The following is a 24,722-nucleotide window of genomic DNA, read 5'->3' on the forward strand; positions in this document are numbered from 1 at the left end:
ATGTCCCACCAGTTTCTGAAGATGAAGTTAAAGGGAACCAAGGAAATACAAATGCCTCTAGTTTCTTGTGACAGTTAAGTTTTCTTTGTTTGACTGAAGTCGATATTTGCTGTAGATGGGAGAAAGAGTTGCAATATAACTATTAGGGAAATGAAGGCTAAGGAGATCCTCATGGTATCCTAAGGGGCAAAAATGACCTTAAAGGAGAATTTCCAGATATTTTGGAGTGTACTCAGGTGGGCCCCATTGTTTATGCTGGGTGATCAAATCAGTCTTTTATTGTCTTCCTTCAGAATCTCCTTTCTACCTGGAGGCTCATCCTCCTTGGAGACAGCCATGGTCATCCCACTGACTGTGCCATCTTTGCATGAAGGCTCTGGTGGGCAATGAGGTGTGCCCGCTGCTTGAAGCTCTTGTCACATTCATTGCAGCCAAAGGGACGTTCACCAGTGTGCACTCGGCGGTGGTCTAGCAGGTAGGAGCGCAGAGAGAAACTCTTACCACATTCAGTGCACTCATAAGGCTTCTCACCAGTGTGGATACGCTGGTGGTCAGTGAGGTATGCACTTCGACTGAAACTCTTGCCACATTCGGTGCAGGTAAAAGGTTTCTCACCTGTGTGGACCCCCTGGTGGCGAACGAGATCTGAGGAACTGCCGAAACACTTCTCGCATTCCTGGCACTTGTGGGGCTTTTCCCCTGTATGTGTACGCTGGTGCCGTGACAAGTCTGAGCCCCAACGAAAACGTTTTCCACATTGCTGGCAAGTGTGGGGTTTCTCAGCTGCCAAGTCTCGAAACTGTCTATGGCGTGTGGGAGGGCGACCTCTCTTCACCCCCATGGGGCGCTCTTGACTCAGTATTCTGTCAGGTTGATTCTCACTTTCCCAGACTTCACCTTCCTCAAGACTCCAGCTTAAGTCACTTCCAGACCTGTTAGGCAATGGGTCTGCTTCTTTCAAACTAGCCTGGTAGGAAGCTTTCTCATTCTGACTCTTGATCCCCAAACCTGAATGGAGAAATAGATCATCAGGCATCTCATCTGATATAAGGGAGGACAAATTAAACTTCCTAACTTAAAGATGAAGTGAGGGACTAAGACTATGAAACCCTGCTAGGGCAAGGGAAGAAGAATCCATCTTGACTGCTGCTGTCTACTTTATGACCAGTGTTAAGTTTCCTTTGCAACAAGGGAGCACTAGCCCTCTCTCATCATACTCATTCATCCTTCTAATGGAATCTGGAAAACCACATGGTCAAGACCCTACTACTTCTGGGGAAGTGGGGAAATTATTTGCCTAAAAGGTCAGCCACAGTCATACTTTCTTTGCCATTGGCCAAAATTGTGAGTAGTCATCACCTTAAGTAACACAGCTCAGAGCTGAACACATGGAAGACTCAACCATGGATGAAAACTAGTCCTTACCTAGAGAGACATTGCGGAAGTTCTCTCGTTTTATGTCCCAGAAGAGGTCCCTCTGAGCAGGATCCAGACATCCCCATTCTTCCCAAGAGAGATAAAAGGGCACATCTCCAAATGTCACTGGTCTCTGAAATAGGACAGTCTCAGTGTAAGCTCATCTCAGCACCATCTCACCTCTTAGATCTGGATTTACAGGGTTGGGATGTGACAAGGTCAAAAGACCAATAACAATGGATTTTAGATAGGCCTTTGAGCGATAAAGAGTTCACAAACGTATCTAATTTGATTCTTAGGACTATTCTCTTCATTTTACAGATGAAGAAAATGAAGCTCTGAAAAGAAGGATCTTGTCCACAATCACTTAACTCAAAAGGCCTAGAGTCTCTTCTAACTCCCTATTCAGTTCTCTTGTCACCACACTATGCTGTGAAGGAAGAGGAACTAATCTGAAGAATACAGTGAAGTGCTGTCCCAACCTAAAAGGATAAATTCTGGATTATAAAGAGGATACCCTCTGTCCTTACGTCCTTTCTTATTCTATTCCTTCTCCTAATTTGCCCTTCCTTCAACTTCTTTGCCTGATGAATTTCTAATTCTCCTTTAACCTTCTGTGTGTCAAAGAGTCCTTTGACAGTCTGGTGAAGTCTATGGAACCCCTCTCAGAATGTTTTTAAATGTATAAAAAAAATTGAGAGGAAATCATTATTTTAAACTATAGTTATCAAAATATTTTTTATAAAAGAAGCTCTATGGATCCCAGTGAAGAATTCTTGTCTTAAGGTCATTAATTCTACGTTAATGATTCCAAAACCTGTATCTTGATTTCTGTTCTCTCTCCATAAAGTTCAATCCATCTCCATTAGTTTATAAAATATCTCTGGCTGAATTTCAAACGTTCAAAATCCAACTTACTGTTTTCCTCATAAAACTTTTTTTGTCCTTCTAACATCACTATTTCTGCCTATAATAAAATGATTCCCTATGTCATTTATATTGGAAATCTTAGTTTTTGAAGATTCCCATTTCCTTAATTCTTATATCCAATTAATGATAATAATTCTACCTATGGCTCATATTTGCTTCCTTTCTGTTCCCACTTATATCAAAACACCCTAGGATTATTAATATAATTTCCTAACAGGTCTTCCTACCTCTAGGATCTTTCTATTCTAACTGGGTCTTCATATCAACACCAGAGTTATTTCTGTTAGGCAAACATCTGCTCAAAAACCTTTCAATGGCTCTTAACTGCAACCCAATAATTATCAAATAAATGCTTTAATCAGGCATTTAGGGATCTTTACAATCAGCTACCATCTTCTATTTATACTTTATATTTCATGTTATTCTTCCCCAAGTATTTTATGCTTCAGTCAAACTGAACTATTTGTTGGAAGCTCTTTATCTGTTATATTTCCTACCAATTGTTTAGTTTTTTTGTTTTGTTTTGTTTTAGTTTTTGCAAGGCAAATGGGGTTAAGTAGCTTGCCCAAGGCCACAAAGATAGGTAATTTATTAAGTGTCTGAGGCTGTATTTGAACTCAGGTACTCCTGACTCCAGGGCCGGTGCTCTATCTACTGCACCACTTAGCTGCCCCCAATTCTTTAGTTTTTAAAAAATATTTTATTTTTTCCACACTAGATGTGTGACTCTGGACAAGAGACTTAAACCTGTTGTAGAAAATGAGCTGGAGAAGGAAATGATGAACCATTCCAATATTTCTGCTAAGAAAACTCCAAATGGGGTAACAAAGAATCCTATATGACTGAAATAACTGGACAACAATTACACATAAAAACAATTTTAAACATTTATTATTAGGTTTTAAGTTCCAAATTCTATCTCTCCCTTCCTTTGATGGTAATCAATCTGATATAGATTATACATGTGTAAATCATGTAAACAGTTCCATATTAGGCATTTTTGTGGGGGGAGGACAGCGAGAGGGAGAGGGAGAGGGAGAGGAGAGGAGAGAGAGAGAGAAAGAGAATATACATTCAGATACAATCAGTTCTTTCTATGTTAGTGAAAAACATTTTTCATCATGAGTTCTTGGACCATTATATTACCGATGATCCAAGTAATAGCTTAGTCTTCACAGTTGTTCATCATATAATACTGCTGTTCTTATGTACTTATGTACCAGGCTCTCCTGGGTCTGCTCACTTCACTCTGTATAAATTCATGTAAGTCTTTCCAGTTTATCTGAAATCATCTGCTTGTCTTTTCTTATAGTACAATACTATTCCATTATAATCATATACCACAACTTGTTCAACCATTTCCCAACCATTGCCCAATTGATGGGCATTCCCTCAATTTCCAATTCTTTGCCACTACAAAAAAGAGCTGCTATCAACATTTTTGTTTATAGGTTCTTTTCCTTTTTAAAAAAAAAATCTCTTTTGGATATAGACCCAGTAGGTGGCATAGTTCCAAATTACTCTCCAGAATGAATGGATAAATTCACAACTCCACCATCCCCTCGAACATTTATCATATTTCTTTTTTTTTATCATATTAGCTAATTTGATACGTGTAAGGTGGTATGGTAGAGTTGTTTTACTTTGCATTTCTCTAATCCATAATGATTTAGAGCATATTTTCATAGATAAATGGATATAGACAGTTTTAGTAGCTTTAAATTTATAAATATTTTTGATATTATATCTGATAATATATTTTATATATCTCATATACAATATTTTATATTTAATATAGATAGCTTTGACTGAAAACTGATTGTTCATATCTTTTGAGCATTTATCAATAGCATAATAACCTGTATTCTTATAAATTTGATTCAGTTCTCTTTATAGTTGGAAAAGAAGGCCTTTATCTGAGATACTTTAAAAACAAATTCCCAGGGGCAGCTAGGCAGTACACTGAATAGAACACTGGCCCTGGATTCAGGAGGACCTGAGTTCAAATTCAACCTCAGATGGTTAATAATTGTCTAGTTGTGTGACCTTGGCCAAGTCACTTAACCCCACTGCTTTAAATTAAAAAAAATCCCCAGTTTTCTGCTTTCCTTCTAATTTTAGTTGCATTGGTTTTGTTTGTGCAAAAAAAAAATTTAACTTAATGTAAAGAAAAATTATCTGTTTCACATTTTTTATCTTGTTTGGTCCAAAATTCTTCCCTTATCCATAGATCTAAAGTAAACTATTCCATGCTACCCTAATTTGCTTGTGGTATCACCTATTATGTCTAAAACATGTACCCATTTTGACCATATCTTGGTAAATGGTATAAGATATGTGTCTAGGTCTAGTTTCTGCCACACTGTTTTCCAGTTTTCTCAGTAATTTTTGTCCCAGAAATGTGGATCATTGGATTACTAATACAATACAATGATCATTTACTACAATGTATTGTATACCTTAGCTATTCCATGAATCTGCTATTTATTACCAGATTGACTTAATGATTACTACTTTGTAATACAGCTTCAGATTTGGTATGGCTAGAACATACTTCCTTCACATTTTTTTTTTTTGATTCCCTTGATATTTTTGACCTTTTGTTCTTCCAGATAAATTTTCTTATTTTTTCTAGTTCTATAAGATAATTTTTGGTAGTTTGACTTAGTACAGCACTGAATTAGTTCAATTGTCATTTTTATTATATTGACACAGATTACCTATGAGCAATTAGTATTTTTACATTTGTTTACATCTGACTTTATTTGTGTGAGAAATGTTTTGTAATTGTGTCCAACTAATTCCTGGTTCTGTCCAAGTAATTTATATTGTCTGAAGTTGTTTTAAATGGAATTTCTCTTTCTATCTCTTCTTGTTGAACTTTGTTGGTAATATATAGAAATGCTGATAATTTGTGTGGGTTTATTTTATATCCTGCAATTTTGTGAAAGTTGTTAATTATTTTAAGTAGTTTTTAGTTACTCTAGGATACTTTAAGTATACCATCATATCTGCAAAGAATGTAGTTTTGCTTCCTCATTGCCTAATTACTTCAATTTTTTCCTTCTCTTATTGTTATAGTTAGTTTTTCCTAGTACAATATTGAATAATGCTAATAATACAGATAATGCTAAATGGTTTTAGATAAATATTTTTCATTTTAAGGAAAGCTCTATTTATTCCTATACTTTGTAGTGTACTTTAATTATTTATTTGTCTGTTTATTTTGCAGGGCAATGGGATTAAGTGACTTGCCTAAGGTCACACAGCTAGGTAGTTATAAAGTGTCTGAGACCAGATTTGAACTCAGGTCCTCCTGACTCCAGGGCTGGTGCTCTACTACTCCACCAAGCAGTCCCTAGTATTTTTAATAACAATGGGTATTGTATTTCGTCAAAGACTTTTTCAGCATCCATTGAGATAATTATGACTTCTCTTGGTTTTATTATTGATTTAGTCAATTATGCTGATAGCTTTTCTAGTATTGAACCAGCTCTACATTCCTGATATAAATCCCACTTGGTCTTAGGTATGATCCTTGTGATATAGTACTGCAATCTCCTTGCTAGTGTTTTATTTAAATTTTTAGCAATAATGTTCATTAGGGAAATTGGTCTACAATTTTCTTTCTCTGTTCTCAGTCATCTTGGTTTAGGCATCAGCATCATATCCGTGGCATAAAAGAAGTTTGGTAGAACTCTTTTTTCATTTATTTTTCCAAACAGATCATATGGTATCAGATTAACTGTATTTTAAAGGTGCAGTAGAATTCGCTTGTTAATTCATCTGGCCCTGAATATTTTTTCTTAGAGAATTCATTGATGGTTTGTTCAACTTCCTTCTCTGAAATGGGCCTAAGTATTTTATTTCCTTTTCTGTTAATTTGGACAGTTTATAGTTTTGTAAATATTCATCTATTTCACTTAGATTGTCAGATTTATTGACATATAATTGGGAAAACAGCTCCTAATTATTTCAATTTCACATCATTGATGATGATGAATTTCCCTCTTTTATTTTATTTTTTATACTAGTAATTTGGTTTTCTTTTTCTTAGAAATGAAATTAACCAATGGTTTATCTATTTTATTGCATTTTTAAAATATAAAACCAGCTTCCATATTTATGTGTTAGTTCAATGGTTTTCTTACTTTCTTTTTTTTTTAAGGGTTTTTGCAAGGCAATGGGGTTAAGTGGCTTGCCCAAGGCCACAAAGCTAGGTCATTATTAAGTATCTGAGGTTGGATTTGAACTCAGGTACTCCTGACTCCAGGGCCAGTGCTCTATCCACTGTGCCACCTACCTGCCCTGGTTTTCTTACTTTCAATTTTATTAATCTCTCTTGATTTTCAGGATTTCCAATTTGATTTTTAATTGGTTGTTTTTCTAGTATTTTAGTTGAATGTACAATTCATTGATTTGCTCTTTCTCTATTTTATTGATGCAAAATTTCCCCTAAATATTGCTTTAGATGTATCTCCTAGATTTTGCTATGCTGTATCACTGTTGTCATATTCTTCATTGACTCTATCTATTCTTTAAATCTAAACTCAAGCTGGATCTAAAGAAGAAACTGATTGCGGATTTCTTGCTGCACTGCAATCATGAAACACCTATGCTTGACTTATCTATGGAAAGAGGTGGTTTGGATCTAGAATACTTTAGCCATTTCCCCTGTACACTCAGGAGACAGATTTTGAGGCCTCTTTGTATTACAGATCTAAACAGAGGAACTTATAAGGTTCTTGGTCAGCTGACAGAAACTGGAGTGGTCAGCAATAAGCGATTTATGAGATCATTTGAGCATATGAAGAAATCAGGGGATTATTATACTGGCAGTTGTAGAAGATGTCACTACAGGATAGATTGTTGCTAAAGTAACCCTGATGATAGAATGTAAACTCATCCAATTCATGTGCAAAGAGAAAAGAATAGAACATATTGTTTTAAGTTAAGTAATGAATGCAGAAGAAGGCAACTGGGAAAATTGTTGTGAACTTTTATTTAGCTAGAACTGTTACAAAATTACCCTTGAGTGTCTTCCACAAAAAATGTTGGTTTCTATAAAATGTCTGGTTATACAGTATCTTGCACCTGCCCTGGAGTCAGAAGGACTTGAGTTCAAATTTGGCCTCAAACACTTAATAATTAATAATTACCTAGCTGTGTGACCTTGGGCAAGTCACTTAACTTCACTGCCTTGTAAAAAAAGTCACAAGAAATAACAAGAAAATATTTTATTCCTACAAAAACAGCGATACCCCCTCCCCCTCAAAAAATTAGGCAAAAATTTCAGTCCTGAATTTGGCATATTCTTAAAAGATTAATTTGGGTGGGGGTAGCTAGGTACTAGACAGTAGATGAAAGTTATGAAGGAGATGACTTTTAATCAAAGGAGCTTTTTCTTGTATTTTATATTTTTCTAAAGCTGTGTTTTATTTCTTTTTAGTCAAAGTATAGAATATATTTTTACCTTCTTTATTCCTTATTCAAATTCCTTAATCAAAAGAAATAAAAGTGTGTGTAAGAGAATATGGTATACAAAAATTACTAAATACCTAGTTTCCTTAATTATATACAAATATTTATACTAGTATGGGTTTAATTGCAGGCTGACTTTTTAATAATAAACTAGCCATCGTAACTTGTTAAATACAGAGATATTTGGGGAGATTAATAATAATATTGGCAAATATCAGATTACAGCTTTATAAAAACTTTCTTGGAAGTAAAAAATAAAAACTAAATTCAAATGCTACTTCCTCAGTACCTAACTTGGCATTCATTTCTCTTCCTCTTAAACTTCATATAGCACTTTCCTTGCGCTTCTTTGACTATTATTAATATATTCAATAGGCATTTCTTAGGCTATTCTTAGAATACAAAAATCATGTCATATCATATCAACCTATCAAAGGCTTAAGGTATTCATAACTCACATGGATCCCAGAGGAAAAGAAAGCATCCACCATCTCTCTTGTGCTCCCTTCCTTTAGAAGGGCAGGAAGCCTGGAAGCAGGTTGAGCTGTGGACAAAGAATGAAACCATTAGGGAAACTAGATAAGTTAGAACTACAGCCCTTTCCAAGGCTCACACTCACCATCTATAATACCTGGAGCTCACCAGGACCCACAAATGGCCCCCATATATACCTTACACCATCTGTAACATGACCTAGAGAATTAACAAAATACTGATCCTGTACTTAGAAACATCAAAGTAACTACACTCAGTCCTTTTCTGACCCTAAGTGTCCTATTACTGTCATCCAGAGGTCAAGAAAAAAAAAAAAGGTCTCCTCACGCAATAATCCTAAAAGCCCTCTTCCCCTGCCCAAGTTTTTCCCAAGTCATCTTTGTATCCCCTTCCTACAGGGATGGACACTGACTTACAGCCACAGGTTCTCTGTTCCTGGGATTCTGTTCCTGGGGTTCGGCTCCATGTCCCTTCCTCTCCAGACACCCCCTTGGCCTGGGTCTGCCCCTGTGCCAGTAGGAGATCTGAGGACCCCTGTCCTCCTCCCTGAGTCTCCGTCTCCTCTGAGGGCTCTTCCTGTCCATGGACAACATATATGCCCATCAGTGCAAGATCCAGGGTCAGGGAGTCTATGTTAAAACCCCAAAAATAAAACAGAGTGTACATCCATATCAGGGATGCTAGGAAGGGGAAAAAGGAAACAAATCATCTGATTCCTGTTAACATCAAATGATGTGAAATGACATGGGACACAGTTAATGAACTCTAAAGTTAGAGACTAACGACAAACAAAAAGACATCTTTTTTTTTTTTTTAGTTTTTTTGCAAGGCAAATGGGGTTAGTGGCTTGCCCAAGGCCACACAGCTAGTTAATTATTAAGTGTCTGAGACTGGATTTGAACCCAGATACTCCTGACTCCAAGGCCAGTGCTTTATCCACTACACCACCTAGTTGCCCCACAAAAAGACATCTTAAGAGTCAAAAGAAACCTCAGAGGTTCCTTAAAGTCTAATTATTTGCTTTCTCAGCAGTTTCCCCAACACATACTCAAACTAACTTCTGCTGAAAGTCTAATAAGAAAAGAATTGCCTCTTGCCCTAAGTAACGTATTTCATTCCTGGGTAGCTCTAGTGATGACAGAGCTGTTCCTTTTATAGAGGTCAGCTCTGTCTCTATTGACCTCTGCTCTTGGTCCAAGTACTGCCCAATTGGGTCAAACAGAATAAGGTGAATCCTGAACTGTTCAGATATTTGAAAACATCAACTCTTTTTTTTTTTTAGGTTTTTTTGGCAAGGCAAACAGGGTTAAGTGGCTTGCTCAAGGCCACACAGCTAGGTAATTATTAAGTGTCTGAGGCCAGATTTGAACTCAGGGACTCCTGACTCCAGGGCTGGTGCTCTATTCACTGTGCCACTTAGCCGCCCCTGAAAACATCAACTCTTATTGTCAGAAAGTATTAGGGTATTTTTGTCATTCATCCTTACTGCGAAGCAACATATTGTAATGGAAAGAGCACAGGTTCAAGTTACAAGTCTACTACATTTTAGCTATATGAACTTTGGGGTCAGATAGCTGTCCCTCTCTGGGTCTCAGTTTTCTGTTCTATAAAATGGGGATAAGAATATTTGTACAACTTTGCTTTCAAGGTGTTTAAGAAGAAAACATTTTATAAACTGCAAAATACTATAGCAAAATGAGCTATTAGAATTGTTTTGTGGGTTTTTTTGGTATACCCTTCTGGACAGACTCTTAACAATATCAAAGACTAGAATCTAAGGTGGGAAGTCAAGGAGCAATGTCTTTTCCTCTCCAAGTCTTCCACTTTTTCTTCACTCAGGTAGCACCCACCAGCTTACCTGCTGCAGTAGGTTTCTGGGCTGTTTCTGCAGGTTCTCCACCATGGCTACAGCTTCCTCCCCACTCATTGGGCATCGACCTCTCACCCAACCTTGGATGCCCCCAGGCAAGACAGTCAGGAACTGCTCCAGCACCAGCAGCTCCAGTATTTGCTCCTTTGTTCGGGTCTCTGGCCTAAGCCACCGACAGCAGAGTTCCCACAGCTGACTGAAAGCTTCATGAGGCCCATCTGCTTCTCTGTAATGGAACTGTCTAAAGCGCTGACGGAAGACCTCTGATTCAGTGTCCTTCTTGGATTGAGAAGTTTCCTGCTCCCAGGAGTCCTCTTCTACCTTCACTATAAAGAGTCCCTCTGGTTCCACTGAGGCCTGGACCTGTGTGCTCAGAATTGTAGCCATCACCCCCACACTCTGAATCACAAGATCGATTTAATTACAATCTGAGCTCTGGACACTGACACTTGCGTTTCTGGGCACTGGATACTTGTGTTTCCCAAGACAACAATATCTTGCTTCTGGGCACCTGTGAGAGAATTTCTCCTGAGAAAAGGAAAAAAAAAATCAGAGTAACAGCTGAGATGTGTTACGTCAAAAAAACTCAGCCTCATTACTAAGTCAGAGTAATAGGAATAAAGAAATACTTCTGTCAAGACCCTTCCTAGGTACTCCCTTATAAAGTCTTTCCTGATGCTCTCAGTGGAAAATTATGTTTCTCTTCAAATTTCTCCTACCCTTGTTTCATAGTAGTTATCTGTACACATATGACTCATCCCACCTCTTATAAAATACTGGTGAGTAGAGCCGGCACCTGACTTTATTTCTGAATCCTCAGTGCTGAGCAAAGGACTTCATAATACGATGTGATTATTTAGTAAATATTTGTTGAATTGAAACTTTGTAATCTCAAGGGACCATGACCATCACAGCAGTTAAGTTGAGATGATTAGGGATAAGATGAATGTGATTTTCAAACCTCTGATGGAATATCATGTGAAAAAGGAAGTATACTTACCTGTGTAGCTTCAGGGGTTCACAGATTTAGAACTGGAAAGGTCCTCTGAGGTCACTGAATTCAACTACCTCATTTTACAGATGAAGAAAGTGAACTCCAGAGCTGTAGTAACTTGTCCAAGGTCACTTAGATAGAAAGTAGAAAAAAAAAAAAGAAAGTAGAAGAGCCAGATTCAAGCCCAGGTTGTATGGGATCAGAATTAATGAAAAGAATGATAACAACAGCTAACATTAACACAGTACTTTAAGATGTACAAAGTCCTTTCCTCAAAACAACCATGGTGGGGTGGCTAGGTGGTACAGTGGATAAAGCCCTGGCCCTGGAGTCAGTAGTACTTGAGTTCAAATCGGGCCTCAGACACTCAATAATTACCTAGCTTTGTGGCCTTGGGCAAGTCACTTAATCCTATTGCCTTGCAAAAAGAAAAAAACACAACCATGGCAGCAGTGGTACAGAAGCTCATACCAGCCCTCAAGTCAATTATTAAATTTTCAATGTGAGCTTTGGAAATCAACAAACACTATACACCAAGACTTGAATTGCTTTGTTGATTGTCTAGACTTAAGAAAGGGATAGAGAAAATGTTAAGAATGCAGATTAAACTAAAATGTGTCATATGTACTTTTTTTTTCAGAGAACCAATTGTTTGTGAGCCAGATTTCAGTTCCACATGTACAAGAAAATTTCTAACAAATGAAGCTAAACAACAAAAGAATGGGTTGCCTTTAAGGTAACGAATTCTCCATCCTGGTCTGGATGATCACTACTCTGAAAAAATATTCTTTTAAGTTTTATTTATTTAAGGCATTAGGATTAAGTGACTTGCCCAGGGATCACACAGCTACGCAATTATTGAGTGTCTGAGGCCAGATTTAAACTCAGGTCCTTCTGACTCCAGGGCTGGTGCTCTACCACTGCACCACCTAGCTCCCCTACTCTGAAATATTAAAGAGGGGATTCCTGTACCAAGAGAAAATTAACTTAAAATAGCCTTCCAAATCTAAGATTCCACTGCTCTTAGCTACAAAAAAAAATTTAGTTTCAGTATTTTTCCTCAAACTTAATAAAAAAAAGGAAAGGAGCTACAATTCCACTTTTACAGAGAAGGGTTCCACAAAGCAGGTGCAAGGCTGTTTCTATCAAAATCTTCTTGCCACAAGGAGGTCAATATCACTGGATCTCAGAGCACATGGAGGAAAGTGAGGGGTAAGACTAGAAAGGTGGGAAGATAGAAAGTATAAGAAATAAATCTTTAAAAAAAAAAATGTTTATTTAAGGCAATGAGGTTAAGTAACTTGCCAGAGATCACACAGTCTGAGGCTGGGTTTGAACTTAGGTCCTTCTGACTCCAGGGTCAGTGCTCTATCCCCTGCACCACTACCTGTCCTAGGAATAAATCATTTTTTTTTAGATTTTTTGCAAGGTACTCCTGACTCCAGGGCAGGTGCTCTATCCACTGAACCACTATCTGCCCCAGGAATAAATCTTTAAAAGAAAAAAAAATCTTCTACATCCAACCCTGGGTAAAATGCAATGGGGTTCCAACTAGTCTACCTCCTTTTCAAGTGGGAAAGGAAATTTCCTGAAAGCCCCAGAAAATGGGCCAAGTTTATCTGGCATCATATTTGATGATTATATGCATAACTGGAGAGAATGCCTGTTTTTGTGGAAAGAACACAAGAGGGGTGGCTAGAGCACTGGCTCTGGAGTCAGGAATACCTGAGTTCAAATCCGGCCTCAGATACTTAATAATTACCTAGCTGTGTGGCCACGGGCAAGCCACTTAACCCCATTGCCTTGAAGGAAGAAAAGAAAAGAAAAGAAAAGAAAAGAAAAGAAAAGAAGAAGAGAAGAGAAGAGAAGAGAAGAGAAGAGAAGAGAAGAGAAGAGAAGAGAAGAGAAGAGAAAAAAGAAAAGAAAAGAAAAGAAAAGAAAAAGAAAAAGAAAAAGAAAAAGCATAAGAGTTGGGAGTCAGGACACTGGGGTCTGAGTGCCATCTCTAAGACTTACTACTCTGTGCAAATCATTTCACCTCTCTAAATCTTAATTCAATTCAACAAATAGTTATTAAATTTATACTGTTTGCAAGGCCCTGTGGATACAGAGATATAATACACAGTGTCTTCAAGGAGTTTATACTTCAATATAGACTAAGACTTGTTACAGAGAGACAGATATGAGTTCAATTCAAGGAAGGACTTTCTAATGACTAGAAACCCCCTCAAATCTAATCCATTTAATATCTTAAATGTGTAAAGCAATAGTATTAAGCACTAGAGATAAAAGCAAAAATAAACACTGTCCCTATCCTCGAGGAGTTACTTAAATTCAATTAGGGAAGAGAACTTAAGATACACACATAATCTGAGCAGGGACACTTACGATCTATTGGAGGGGGGGATTCAACATAGCATAAAGGTAAAAATACACATAATCTGAAAAGGGAGTGAGTGGGTCCTGGGGAAGGGTCTCTGGCAAATGAGCCAAGGCTCGAACCAAGATGGGAGTCCCAGGAAATGGAGGGGCCTGGGGAAAACGGCACCGGGCAGAGCCGGGTGGCTAAGGGGGTAGGGCGGGGAGGGCTGCAGCGGCACCTTTGCGGGGAGCCCGGGCCTGGGCGCCGCTTCTGCACCCGCTCCGAGCCTCGGGGGGCGAAGGGCCCGCCCTACCTCACTCGGACACCGGGGAGGCTGGAGTGCGGCCGGCGGCTGCTCCGTCCTCGTGACGCCGGGGCCTCCGGGCCCCGCCGGCCGCCCGCCGGCGCCTGGGCATCCGGCCTGGCCCGGGCGCCGGCGGCCGGGGTGCCCATCGCGGCCCTGCGGGCTCCGTCCGGAAACCACCCGACATCAACCGCTCACCGCGGCCGGGCTCCGCGGGCGGCGGGGGCCGGCGCTGGCCTTCTCGGGACGCCCGGGGACGCTGCGGCCGCCGCGGGGGGACCGCTGCCGGGGCTCGGCCTCCAGCGCCCGGACCTGCACTTTCCCGCGGAGCCGGCCGGAAACGGAAGCACGCGCGGGCCACGGACAGTAGGGACCGCAAGATCCAGAATGCACCGCGGCCCCATCGGGCACTTGAGCTTGCCTCTTTTTTCTTTTTTCTTTTTTACTTTTTGCCAGCCAATGGGGCTCAGGGGCTTGCCCAAGGCCACCCAGCTAGGCAATTATTAAGTGTCTGAACTCAGGTACCCCTGACTCCAGGCCGGTGCTCTATCCATTGCGCCACCTAGCCGTGCCTCTTCTTAACCAATGGGCAAGGTGGGTAATTTATCCGAGTTTATCAGTGCCGACCTGATAATTAACTTTCTGGGACGAAAAACACCATAAATTCCGGCATTTTTTTTTAGAATTTTACAATTTCGCTTCCCTCCCCCCAACCCCCCCACAGAAGGCAGTCTGTTAGTCTTTACATTGTTTCCATAGTATGCATTGATCCAAATTGAATGTGATGAGAGAGAAATCATATCCTTAAGGAAGAAAAAATAAAGTATGAGAGATAGCAAAATTACATAATAAGATAACTTTTTTTTTTAATTAAAGGTAATAATAGTCCTTGGTCTTTATTCACACTCCACAGTTCTTTCTCTGGATACAGATGATATTCTCCAAAAATATGCCTGATGGATCGAGCGAGTTCATTAAGGTTGATCATCATACGGCATCTTTTTTTTTTAAATAAGTTACCATTTGGGAATATATAGCCGTAGGTCTGGGAAACTCGAGCGAAACTGGAAACGTTACTATGGAGAAAGGGAAGAGTTAAATTTCTGAGCCCTCCCTTTTCTTCCGGAAGTGTCTTCGGAATTGTAGCCCGGGCTGTTTGTGGTTGGGCTGCCCTTCTTACAAAGCCTGCCATCGAGTAAGCAGAGTGGGCCCTCCTGTGACTGGAAAGCAATAAGGCTGTCTGAACTTTGAAAGAAGTGAGATGGGAGCTCTCATCCTTCCTTAATTCTTAACTTCCTGGAACAGACGCATCCTGGGAGTTAGAGTTTTCTGGCGGATGGAAGAGACGCTTTCTGGGAAATGTAGTCCCTGAAGGCGGTGCTTTCCTGGGAATGTCACGGGAGATCTCATTGAGGGAGGGAGAGCTCTGGGGGGACGCCCCAAGCGATCTAAGTCTCGCTTTTTACATCTGAAGAAAAGGAGATTTAGAGCTGTTGAATGACATGCGCAAGATCTCAAAAGAGGGGCATGTCGGAGGATGTAATATGGGCAGGAGGGAGGAGTGTCTCCAAAGATAGCTTCCGGACCAGAGAGGTGCTTTCTGGGAGATGTAGTCCGGTCCAAAGGGAGACTCACTTCCCTGGGGATGAACTCCGAAAACTGGTGTATATTTATGGCTGTTTAGGAAAGACCCCAATGCCTCGACTCTTGCACAGTAAGGCCTCCATTGAGGACGGGGAAGATTCCAGTTAGATGAAGCAGAGGCATCCCTTTCTTTTCAAAGTCTTATGATCTCTTTTTCCCCATCTCATTTCTCTTTAATTGCTGTAAAGCCCCATTTTAAAAAAAATCCTATTATTAGTCTGAGGAAATCACATGTAAAAAAGAAAATATGAGTTGCTTGCATTTTTTCTATAATCCCCCAACTGCAGCTGCCTTCCTGCAAAAGGGACTGCCCTAAGGTCCTCTGCAAACATTTCAGTCTGCCTATCTGAACTTATTGATCAATCAAAAATAAGCATGTATTGAGTGCCTTCTATATACCAAGCACCGTTAGGTGTGTAAATATAAAGGCAAAAAAAATGAAAATTCTGGCCATCCAAGTGTTTGTACTCTATCTACATGACTAGCAGTTGGAAAAATCAAGAACAATCTATATAAAGAGATGCTTGAGATGAGCTTTGAAGGAAATTAGGAATTCTAATAGGCTGAGGTGAGGAGGGAGAACATGGGTGTTAGTGGGCACCAAGATACAAAGGGAGATAAGTGAGAGTGGTCAGGGGCAACAGGCTTGATACCAACAAGGAGAAAAGCCACTCCTTTCTCAGACACTATAGCAATGGTAGAACAGATGATATGTTTATAGAATTTAAGGTATAGAGAACATAAAAAAAACTCGTGATGGATGGCCATTTCAGTTTTCTCAGTAAAATAGCAGGTGAGATCATTTACTAAGAAAGAGAATACTAGGGGAGTCATAAGGGAATTAAAGAGAAAGGATGTTTGAAATAACCTCAGAGAATTATTTTAAGGAAAAATAAAAGGATTGCCATGCTAGAGTGAGAGCCCAGTTGCGATTAGATAATACAAATTTTAGTGGACATAATCTCAATTCTTAATGGTGTAGAAAACAAATACCTGGGGGAGGAGGGAAAGGGATATATGGTGGAATATCTGATAGGTTATGAGTAGGACAAAGGGAAAAGGGATTTCAGGGTGGAAGTTAAGTACATAGTAGAAATGGTCAATCAGAAAATAAAGTCTGAAAACAGTAAAGTGAGGACTCAGTAGGGGTGGGAGAACAGGAAAGACTAGAGTATAGAGGTCAGTGTCAGATGAACAGGTTTAGGAGAAATAAACAAAATAGGAAGAGAGATGAAAGGAGAAGAGATTGTCATGGAATCTCCAGAACTGGAAGGGGTATTTGCATTTGCAGCTTCCTAGTGAGAACATACTAAGTGATAACAGAATAAGAATCCCCTATTAAATATAACCAAGCATTTATCCAATCTCTTTTTTGAAGAACTCTTCCTCAACAATAAAATGAGTCTGTTGTGAGTCTCAAATGAGATCTTTTTGAAGTACTTAGCAAATTATCTGGGAGATAGAAAGTACTATATATTATTAATAATAATATTCTGGGAGGGAGACATTGGGAAATGTCAATAATGTTGAAACAGAGACAGAGAAATAGGGGACCACAAGAGAACTGTTATTAAGCACTGTGAAAATTAATTTTCTAAATCTTATATTTCTGATAAAAATTATTCTCTAAGAATTATTAATTTCAGTGTTGTTCAAAGTTAGCTTGTATCAGTACCATCTGGTCAGCCTTGTAAAGCATAGTAAATTCTTTTATCTAGGTCAACAAATCACAAGACAAGAGACATCTTGGAAGATGAGAGAGAAATCCTATTTGTAAATATTCCCTCTGCTGCCTAAGTGAGATTCTCATCAATAGGAATTTGAAGCAAATATTAAAACTTACAAAAGGAATCATAATGTATAACTATGTCATCACTAAAAATCTCATTGGTTGCTTAACCAAGTTTTATGGCTCTTTGTCCTTTTGGTATAAATATACCTCAAAAACTTTTTTTATTGGAGTAGACATCTTTAATGATGTCTTCCACCTATAGGTTTCTAGGAACATTTTAGAGAATAAAACTTCACATATAACCTAACTTTTGTTATTTCATTTTTAGCACAAAAATAATTAAGGTTGACAGCAGTTACTTATTATTATACCAGTTCTTAAAACAATCATCCTGCGTGATCTATGAAGGTGGATATGGTCTGCTGCAGACCTGAGTATTCCTTTAGACCATAAGAAAGCCTGAATTTTCATCCAGGTCCCTTCATCAATAATTTCAATGCATTTGTTGGTGGAGCTGTGAACTGATCCAAACTTTCTGGAGAGAAATTTAGAGTTAGGCCCAAAGGGCAATAAAATTGTGCATACCCTTTGATCCAACAATACCATTACTAGGGCTATATATCCCAAGAAGATCACAAAAAAAGGGTAAAAACCCACATGTATAAAAAATATTCATAACAGCTCTTTTCATGGTGGCAAAGAATTGAAAATTGAAGGAATGCCCATCAGTTGGGAAATGATTGAACTAACTGGAGTATATACTTGTTCTGTAATAAATCATGAGGGACAGGATTTCAGAAAAGCCTTGAAAGACTTACATAAACTGATGCTGAGTGAACATTATACACACTAACAATGGTGTTGGGTGATGATCAACTATGATGGATTTGTTCATTTAGCAAGACAATAATAAAAGACAATGCTATGAGACTTTTGAAGCAAAATGCCATCCATATTCCAAAGAGGGAACTGTGGAGTTTGACTGAAGATCAAAGCTTAAAATCTTTAATTTTTAAAAGTTGTTTTGTGTATTGTCATTTTTTCTCTCTAATGTTTTTTTGCATCCATTTGGATTTGGTTCTTCTTTCACAGCACAATTAAAATATGGATCTTTGTTTAGTATGACTGCATATGTAGAACCTCTGTTAGATTGCTTCCTGTTGGGGAGAGGGGAGGGAAGGGAGAAAAATGTAAAACTCAAAACCTTGAAAAAAAATGATTGGTGAAAGCTATTGTTGCATATTATAAAAACAAAAATATTTTTTTAAAATTTACTATCTAAAAACATTTCAAAGTGTATGTAAATCATTTTCATAAAGATTTTATGAGTAGACTAAATAAAGATATGGGTCATATTGATATTCTCTTTAACACTTTTGGAGGGCATTAATATTGTCTGTGATTTTTTTTTCCATCCCCCCTCTCTAAGAGTGTAAAACATCCTTAAATGTTTCAAAGCTATGCTGCCAGTGGCATGGATTTCCTTGATTGTCCTTGATCTGGTTCAGTCACCCTTCCTGCCTTATCTTATAAAAGCCATTTCAAATTCCTCATCTAGCATTCAAAAATAGTGGTTTCTACAAAGTACTAAGTGCTAGGGAATAAGAAGACAAAAAAGGGGGAAAATATATACTTCCCCTCAAGGAGTTTATATTCTACTATCACTGATGATAAAATTAGATTAATATATAACAATTAAAAAACCGTGTTCCAGGATGGTGGCATGAAGCCAGCATTTTCTAAGTACTCCTTCTTCCCCAAACTCTAAAAGCCATCAAATTATGACTCTAGTCAAAATTTAGAGGGGCAGAACCCACAGAAAGACTGAGTGATACATTTTCCCAGTCCAAGATAACTTAGAAGTTCTGTAGGAAAGGTATGTTTCACCAGGACTAAAAAAGCCCGGCTGCAGCCCAGCCCAGCTCAGCCCAGCCCAGCCCAGCCCAGCTCAGTCCAGCCCAGGGATCACTGGGAACAGCTTGTAGGAATGGTGAGAGAACTCTGCTACTCAGAATGAGTGTGAAGTGAGAAGCACTGAACACAAAACCTGCAGAGAGAATTGAGAGAAAGTAGCTTACACCTCCAGAGCACAGCCAACAGATAGCAAGGGGGTCAGGGGAGACTGCAGAAATCTCTCTGCATCCAAAACCTCCAAAAGAAATAGAAAATGGACTCAGACTATGGATGAGCTCAAAAAAAGACTTTGAAAAGCAATTAAGGGAAGTGGATGAAAAATTGGGAGGAGAAATAAGAGCAATACAGAAAAACCATGAAAAACCAAATCAGCAGCTTGGTGAAAGAAATACAAGAAATACTGAAGAAAATAATATATTAAAAACCAGTTTAGGCCAAATGAAAAAAGCAAAACACAAAGCAAATGAGGAGAAGAATGCCTTAAAAAGTAGAATTGGCCAGTTGGAAAAGGAGATAAAAAAGCTCTCTGAAGGAAAAACTCCTTCAAATGCAGAATGAAACTAAAGGAAGCTAATGACTTTTCAAGAAGTCAGGAAGAAATAAAACTCTTCCAAAAAAGCCAAAAATTAGAAGAAAATGTGAAATATCTCATTGGGGAAAACGACAGACCTTGAAAACAGATCCAGAAGAAATAATTTAAAAAATATTGGGCTACCTGAAAGTCATGACCAGGAAAAGAGCCTAGACTTCCTTTTTCAAGAAATAATACAGCAAAATTGCCCTGAAATCCTAGTAGCAGAGGATAAAATAGAAATTAAGGGAATTCACCTCCTGAAAGAGATCCCAAAAGAAAATCTTTCAGGAATATTATAGCCAAATTCCAAAATTCCCATCAATGAGAAAATTCTAAAAGTTGCCAGAAACAAACAATTCAACTATAGAAGCTCCATAGTCAGAATTACATAGGATCTGGCAGCATCTACATTAAGGGCTCATAGGAATTGGAATATGATATTCTGGAAGGACAAAAAAATCTTTGTTAACAACCAAGAATCAACTACCCAGCAAAATTGAACATCCTCTTTTGGGGAAAAGAGTGACTTTCAATGACAGAGGGGACTTTCAAATTTTCCTATTGAAACAACCAGAGATGAACAAAATGTTTGATCTCCAAGTACGGGACTCTGGTGAACCATAGAGGGGGTAGACGAGGAATAACTATGAGTAACTTAATGATACTGAACTGTTTGTATTCCTACATGGGAAGAAGATATTGATAACTCATATGAACTTTCTCATTTATAAGAGTTGTTAGAAGGAGTATATATAGACAGGGCACAGGAAGGAGCAGAATATAATGGTATAATATAGTAAAAAGATGGAGTCAATAGGTGATAAAGTACTGGGAGGAAGGGAAAGGAGAGGAAGAAGGAGCTAAGAAATTTCACATAAGAGGCAAGAAAAAGCTTTTTCAATGGAGTGGAACAGGGGAAGGCAAGGGGGAATGAGTGAGCCTTCATTCTCATCAGAAATGACTCAGAGAGGAAATAACATACACACTTAATAGGGTATAGAAATCTATCTCACCCTAGAGAAAAATGAGAAGAAAGGAATGGGATAAGGGGAAATGGGGGGGGGGGAGGGAAGGGGAGAATAAGTGATAGAAGAGAGAGAAGATTGTGGGAGAGGGTACTCAGATACAACACACCTTTGGATAGGGTCAGGATGAAAGGAGAGAGAAAAGAATAAATGAGAGCAGTGAGAAATAGAGTGGAGGGAAATACAGCTAGTAATTGCAACTGTGGGAAAAATATTGAAGCAACTTCTCTGGTGAACTTATGATAAAGAAGGTAACTCACCCCAGAGACAGACTGAGCCATTGGAATCTGATCACAGAGAAGTACATTTTTTTCCTCTCTCAATATTCTTGAGGTTTCTCATTTTCTTGGGGGGGGGGTTATGTTTACTCTTATAACAAAATTATTGTAATAATATAAGATAAATGAACCAAAATCACACTTAAAAATAAATAAAAGAAGCACTGGGGAAAAAAAAAAAGAAAAACACGTTCCATTTTCTATTTATTGTTCTCCTAACACTTTCATCTATGAGTCTTAGAATGATGCAATTCTGTTAGCTCACACACTAAGTTTTCATTTCTGCCATTTTTAAATGTTTAAAGAGGCAATACTAATTATAAAATCTAAGCCATCTTCCTTTGTTGTCTTACAAATAATTTTGTATTCTAATCATGTTGCTTCTGGCTTCCATCTATTCCTGATTAGCAAGGAGATTGCTGGATAAGTGCTCTTCCCGGACTCTTTTGGCCTCCACATTTCAATGACTGTTTTATATTGATGAAACTTTTGAAGGAATTGGTAACATTCAAGGTCAATATCTTTGCCTTTTCCCATTTCTGGTTTTTATTAACAGCTACTAAAATTTTTTGCAATTTCTCTTTTCCCTTTTAATATAATGCTGATTTTTATTTTGCCTAGTTGATGATCTAATTCAGATATTACTACCACAACCAATAATTTCCACTTTAGTCATATAGTTTATTTCATTTTTTTGTAATGTGTAGTGCTCACTATGTCCAGAATCTTCTGACTCTTTTCTGAAAGAGAACTCTTTCAGAGTGATATTTGAAGTCTAAAAGTCTTTGATCTCTTTCATTTCCCACACTGAAGCCACATTTGCCATTATTCCCCTATTATTTCTTTCCATTGAAATCACATCAGAGTAAATGCAGAGTTGTTTTGTAGAATCATATCAACTTCTTGGCAGAATTTCTCACCCTTGCATGCTCTGCAACCTATGATGATGCATGGTACAATTATCTTCATGGTGATTTTTCTGCCTGTTCACCGTGAACACAATGATAAAACCATGCACTCTTATGAAATACTTTTTGTCTTAGGGTGCAAAAAAATCAATTTCACCACTTTCTTTATTTGGCTCCCTATAGCAAAATATGTGAGCCATTCTTCCAATTAACTGAAACTTCCTTTTGTTTTACTGTTTTATTAATTGAAAAATATAATTATTGATATAGTTCAGTTTTTCCAACATTATATCAATTTCCTGGTCACTAAAAAAAGATACCACATTTAAAGTACCTGAAGTTAATATTTCTAGATGATCTAAAAATTATGATTCCTTTTCCCATTGTTGATGTGATAGTAAAAAGCTGCTACATTGGAATGAAGTTCATTTTAAAGTTTTCTTTGCTACGTTTATTTATAAATGTTTATATTGTTTTGGGCTTTGTTGTTATTTGGTCCAGACATTAATTTATTGGCATCTAGATCTCCTGGTGTGGAAACTCCCTCAACTAATGCAGATTAGCAATTCCCATGAAATTTATGGTCTTAGTTGTCTGAAGCACTGAGGAGTTGTAATTTTGCCCATTGTCAAAGCCATTATATTTCAGATTTGGTACAAGAATCTAGATGTTTCCATTTCCAAGGCCATTTCTCTATTCATTATGCTACACTATCCCTTCTTAATTATGAATGTCTGTTTCTACAATTGTGTGTGTGCATGATATTAGAGCTAACACTATGCTACATGAGGATGTCTTTTTTCCTTTTTTTAGAATATGTGCTTTGAAATCAATTTTTTTAATTAAAGATTTTATTTATTTTGAGTTTTGCAATTTCCCCCCCCCCAATCTTACTTCCCTCTCCCCATCCCCTCACAGAAAGCAATTTGTCAATCTTTACATTGTTTCCATGTTGTACATTGATGCGAATTGAGTGTGATGAGAAAGAAATCATATCCTTAAGGAAGAAACAAAAAGTATATGAGATAACAAGATAAGACAATAAGATATCTGTTTTTTTTTCCTAAATTAAAGGGAGTAGTCCTTGAACTTTGTGCAAACTCCATGGTTCTTTATCTGGATACAGATGGTATTCTTTATCGCAGACAGCCCCAAATTGTCCCTGATAGTTGCACTGATGCAATGAGTGAGTCCATCAAGGCTGATCATTGCCCCCATGTTGCTGTTAGGGTATGCAGTGTTTTTCTGGTCCTGCTCATCTCACTCAGCATCAGTTCATGCAAATCCCTCCAGGCTTCCCTGAATTCCCAGCCTTCCTGGTTTCTAAAAGAACAATAATGTTCCATGATATACATACATATACCATAGTTTGCTAAGCCATTCCCCAATTAAAGGACATTTACTTGATGAAATCAATTTTCAAAAAGCATTTTACAAACTAGGTTAGGTTGTCTAATTAAGGAGTTAAAATTATGTAGGCTGGTATTCTCTAAAGGCAAGAAAAATTTTGGAAGTTGTGAGATGATTGAAAAGCACAGAAATAACAGTGTGGGATCCTTTAAGGAAATGTTTGGATACTTAGGAAACTTCATCAAAAGCACTGGCACCAAATGGTTTGTTCTTCCAAATGATTGAACAGTGAAGAGAGGGAGACTTCCTTAGAGAACAATGACCAGAGAAGTCTCTACCATTGAAACTTTGTGTAGATGAGGACATCTGATGTTCAGCATGTTTTTGATCTGGGATCTCTAGGTGTGCTTATATAATGGGCTACAATGTTGTACTATAACATTCCTGGGATGTTTTAGATAAGGACACTTGTTTTAGAATTCTTTTTTTTTTGTTTTTTGCAAGACAATGGGGTTAAGTGACTTGCCCAAGATCACATAGCTAGATAATTATTAAATGTCTGAGGTCAGACTTGAACTCAGGTCCTCCTATCTCCATAATCAGTGCTCTTGCCACTGTGTCACCTTTCTGCCCCTTGTTTTAGAGTTCTACAATTTTGTATACTTCCACTCCCGAGAATATATGATTTTTCATCAAGGCTCCCAGAATTGTTTTTTTCCTTGCTGCTTCCCAAGTACATTCCATTTCATGTTCCAGATAAAGTTCCCCAATCTCACTCCACTTTTTTTTTCCTGCCTAATAGATGAAGTATCAAAGACTGGTCATGTGAATTTTCTGATGACAAATGAGGTTTGAGCTCCTACTGAAGATTTTCCCACAATAATTAAATTCACATGCTTTCTCCCCTTTAAGTTCACTGATGCATGATGAGCCTTGTGCTTCAGGAAACATTTTCTACCTTCACTGCATTGTGAGGTTTCTCTTCAGTATGGGTTTAACAATGTTTCCTCGGGTCACAGCTCTGACTGAAGCTTTTCCCACAATTCCTACATTTATGAGATTTCTCACCTGTATGGTTTCTCTGATATAGAAAAGGTTGGAGCTCCATCTAAAAGTTTTCCCACACTCATTACATTCATAAGACATTTTCCCCAAGTGGATATTCTGATGTTGAGTAAGCTCTATATTCTGATGAAAGCTCTTTCCATATTCATTGCATTTAAAGAGTTTATCTCCTATATGAATGTGATAGTGTTTTCAAAGGTCAGAATTTAGACTACAACTCTTCCAATATTCATTACATTTGAGAGGTTTCTCGCCTGTATGGTTCCTCTGGTGTTTAAGAAGACTGGAACTCCAAATGAAAGTTCTTCATTCACTGCACTCAAGATTTTTCTCCTGGGTAAATTTTCCAGTGTTGAATAAAGTGTGACTCCAGGTGAATG

General features: G+C 38.1%; 1 protein-coding gene and 1 pseudogene across 5 annotated transcripts; one reads left to right on the forward strand and one right to left on the reverse strand.

The window, feature by feature from the left end:
• Positions 1–61: 61 nt before the first annotated feature.
• On the reverse strand, positions 62–14,256 carry ZNF213 (zinc finger protein 213). Of its 5 annotated transcripts, none has more exons than XM_074196894.1 (7): positions 13,862–14,256; positions 11,193–11,317; positions 10,181–10,720; positions 8,739–8,898; positions 8,286–8,371; positions 1,426–1,549; positions 62–1,008 (listed from the first exon to the last, which is right to left on the reverse strand). In XM_074196894.1, the coding sequence occupies exons 3-7, from the start codon at positions 10,577–10,579 to the stop codon at positions 341–343; spliced, it is 1,437 nt and encodes a 478-aa protein (XP_074052995.1). In that variant the 5' UTR covers positions 10,580–10,720; positions 11,193–11,317; positions 13,862–14,256; the 3' UTR covers positions 62–340. The 5 variants fall into 5 exon arrangements, with proteins under 5 accessions (XP_074052995.1, XP_074052997.1, XP_074052998.1 ...); XM_074196896.1 differs by lacking the exon at positions 13,862–14,256 and adding an exon at positions 13,787–13,825; XM_074196897.1 differs by lacking the exon at positions 11,193–11,317 and having other exon boundaries at positions 13,862–13,954.
• Positions 3,495–7,508, forward strand: LOC141495065 (glucosamine 6-phosphate N-acetyltransferase pseudogene; annotated as a pseudogene).
• Positions 14,257–24,722: the final 10,466 nt, after the last annotated feature.

This window comes from Macrotis lagotis, chromosome 8 (assembly GCF_037893015.1).
Source record: "Macrotis lagotis isolate mMagLag1 chromosome 8, bilby.v1.9.chrom.fasta, whole genome shotgun sequence".
Taxonomy (NCBI): domain Eukaryota; kingdom Metazoa; phylum Chordata; class Mammalia; order Peramelemorphia; family Peramelidae; genus Macrotis; species Macrotis lagotis.

Coding starts and splice junctions, on each gene's coding strand:
- ZNF213 (XM_074196894.1), bottom strand. CDS start 10,579: ATGGCTACAATTCTGAGCACACAGGTCCAGGCCTCAGTGGAACCAGAG. Junction 8,372..8,738: donor GGAACAGAGAACCTGTGGCT/GTAAGTCAGTGT, acceptor CTTTGTCCACAG/CTCAACCTGCTTCCAGGCTT. Junction 1,550..8,285: donor TCTTTTCCTCTGGGATCCAT/GTGAGTTATGAA, acceptor GTCCTATTTCAG/AGACCAGTGACATTTGGAGA.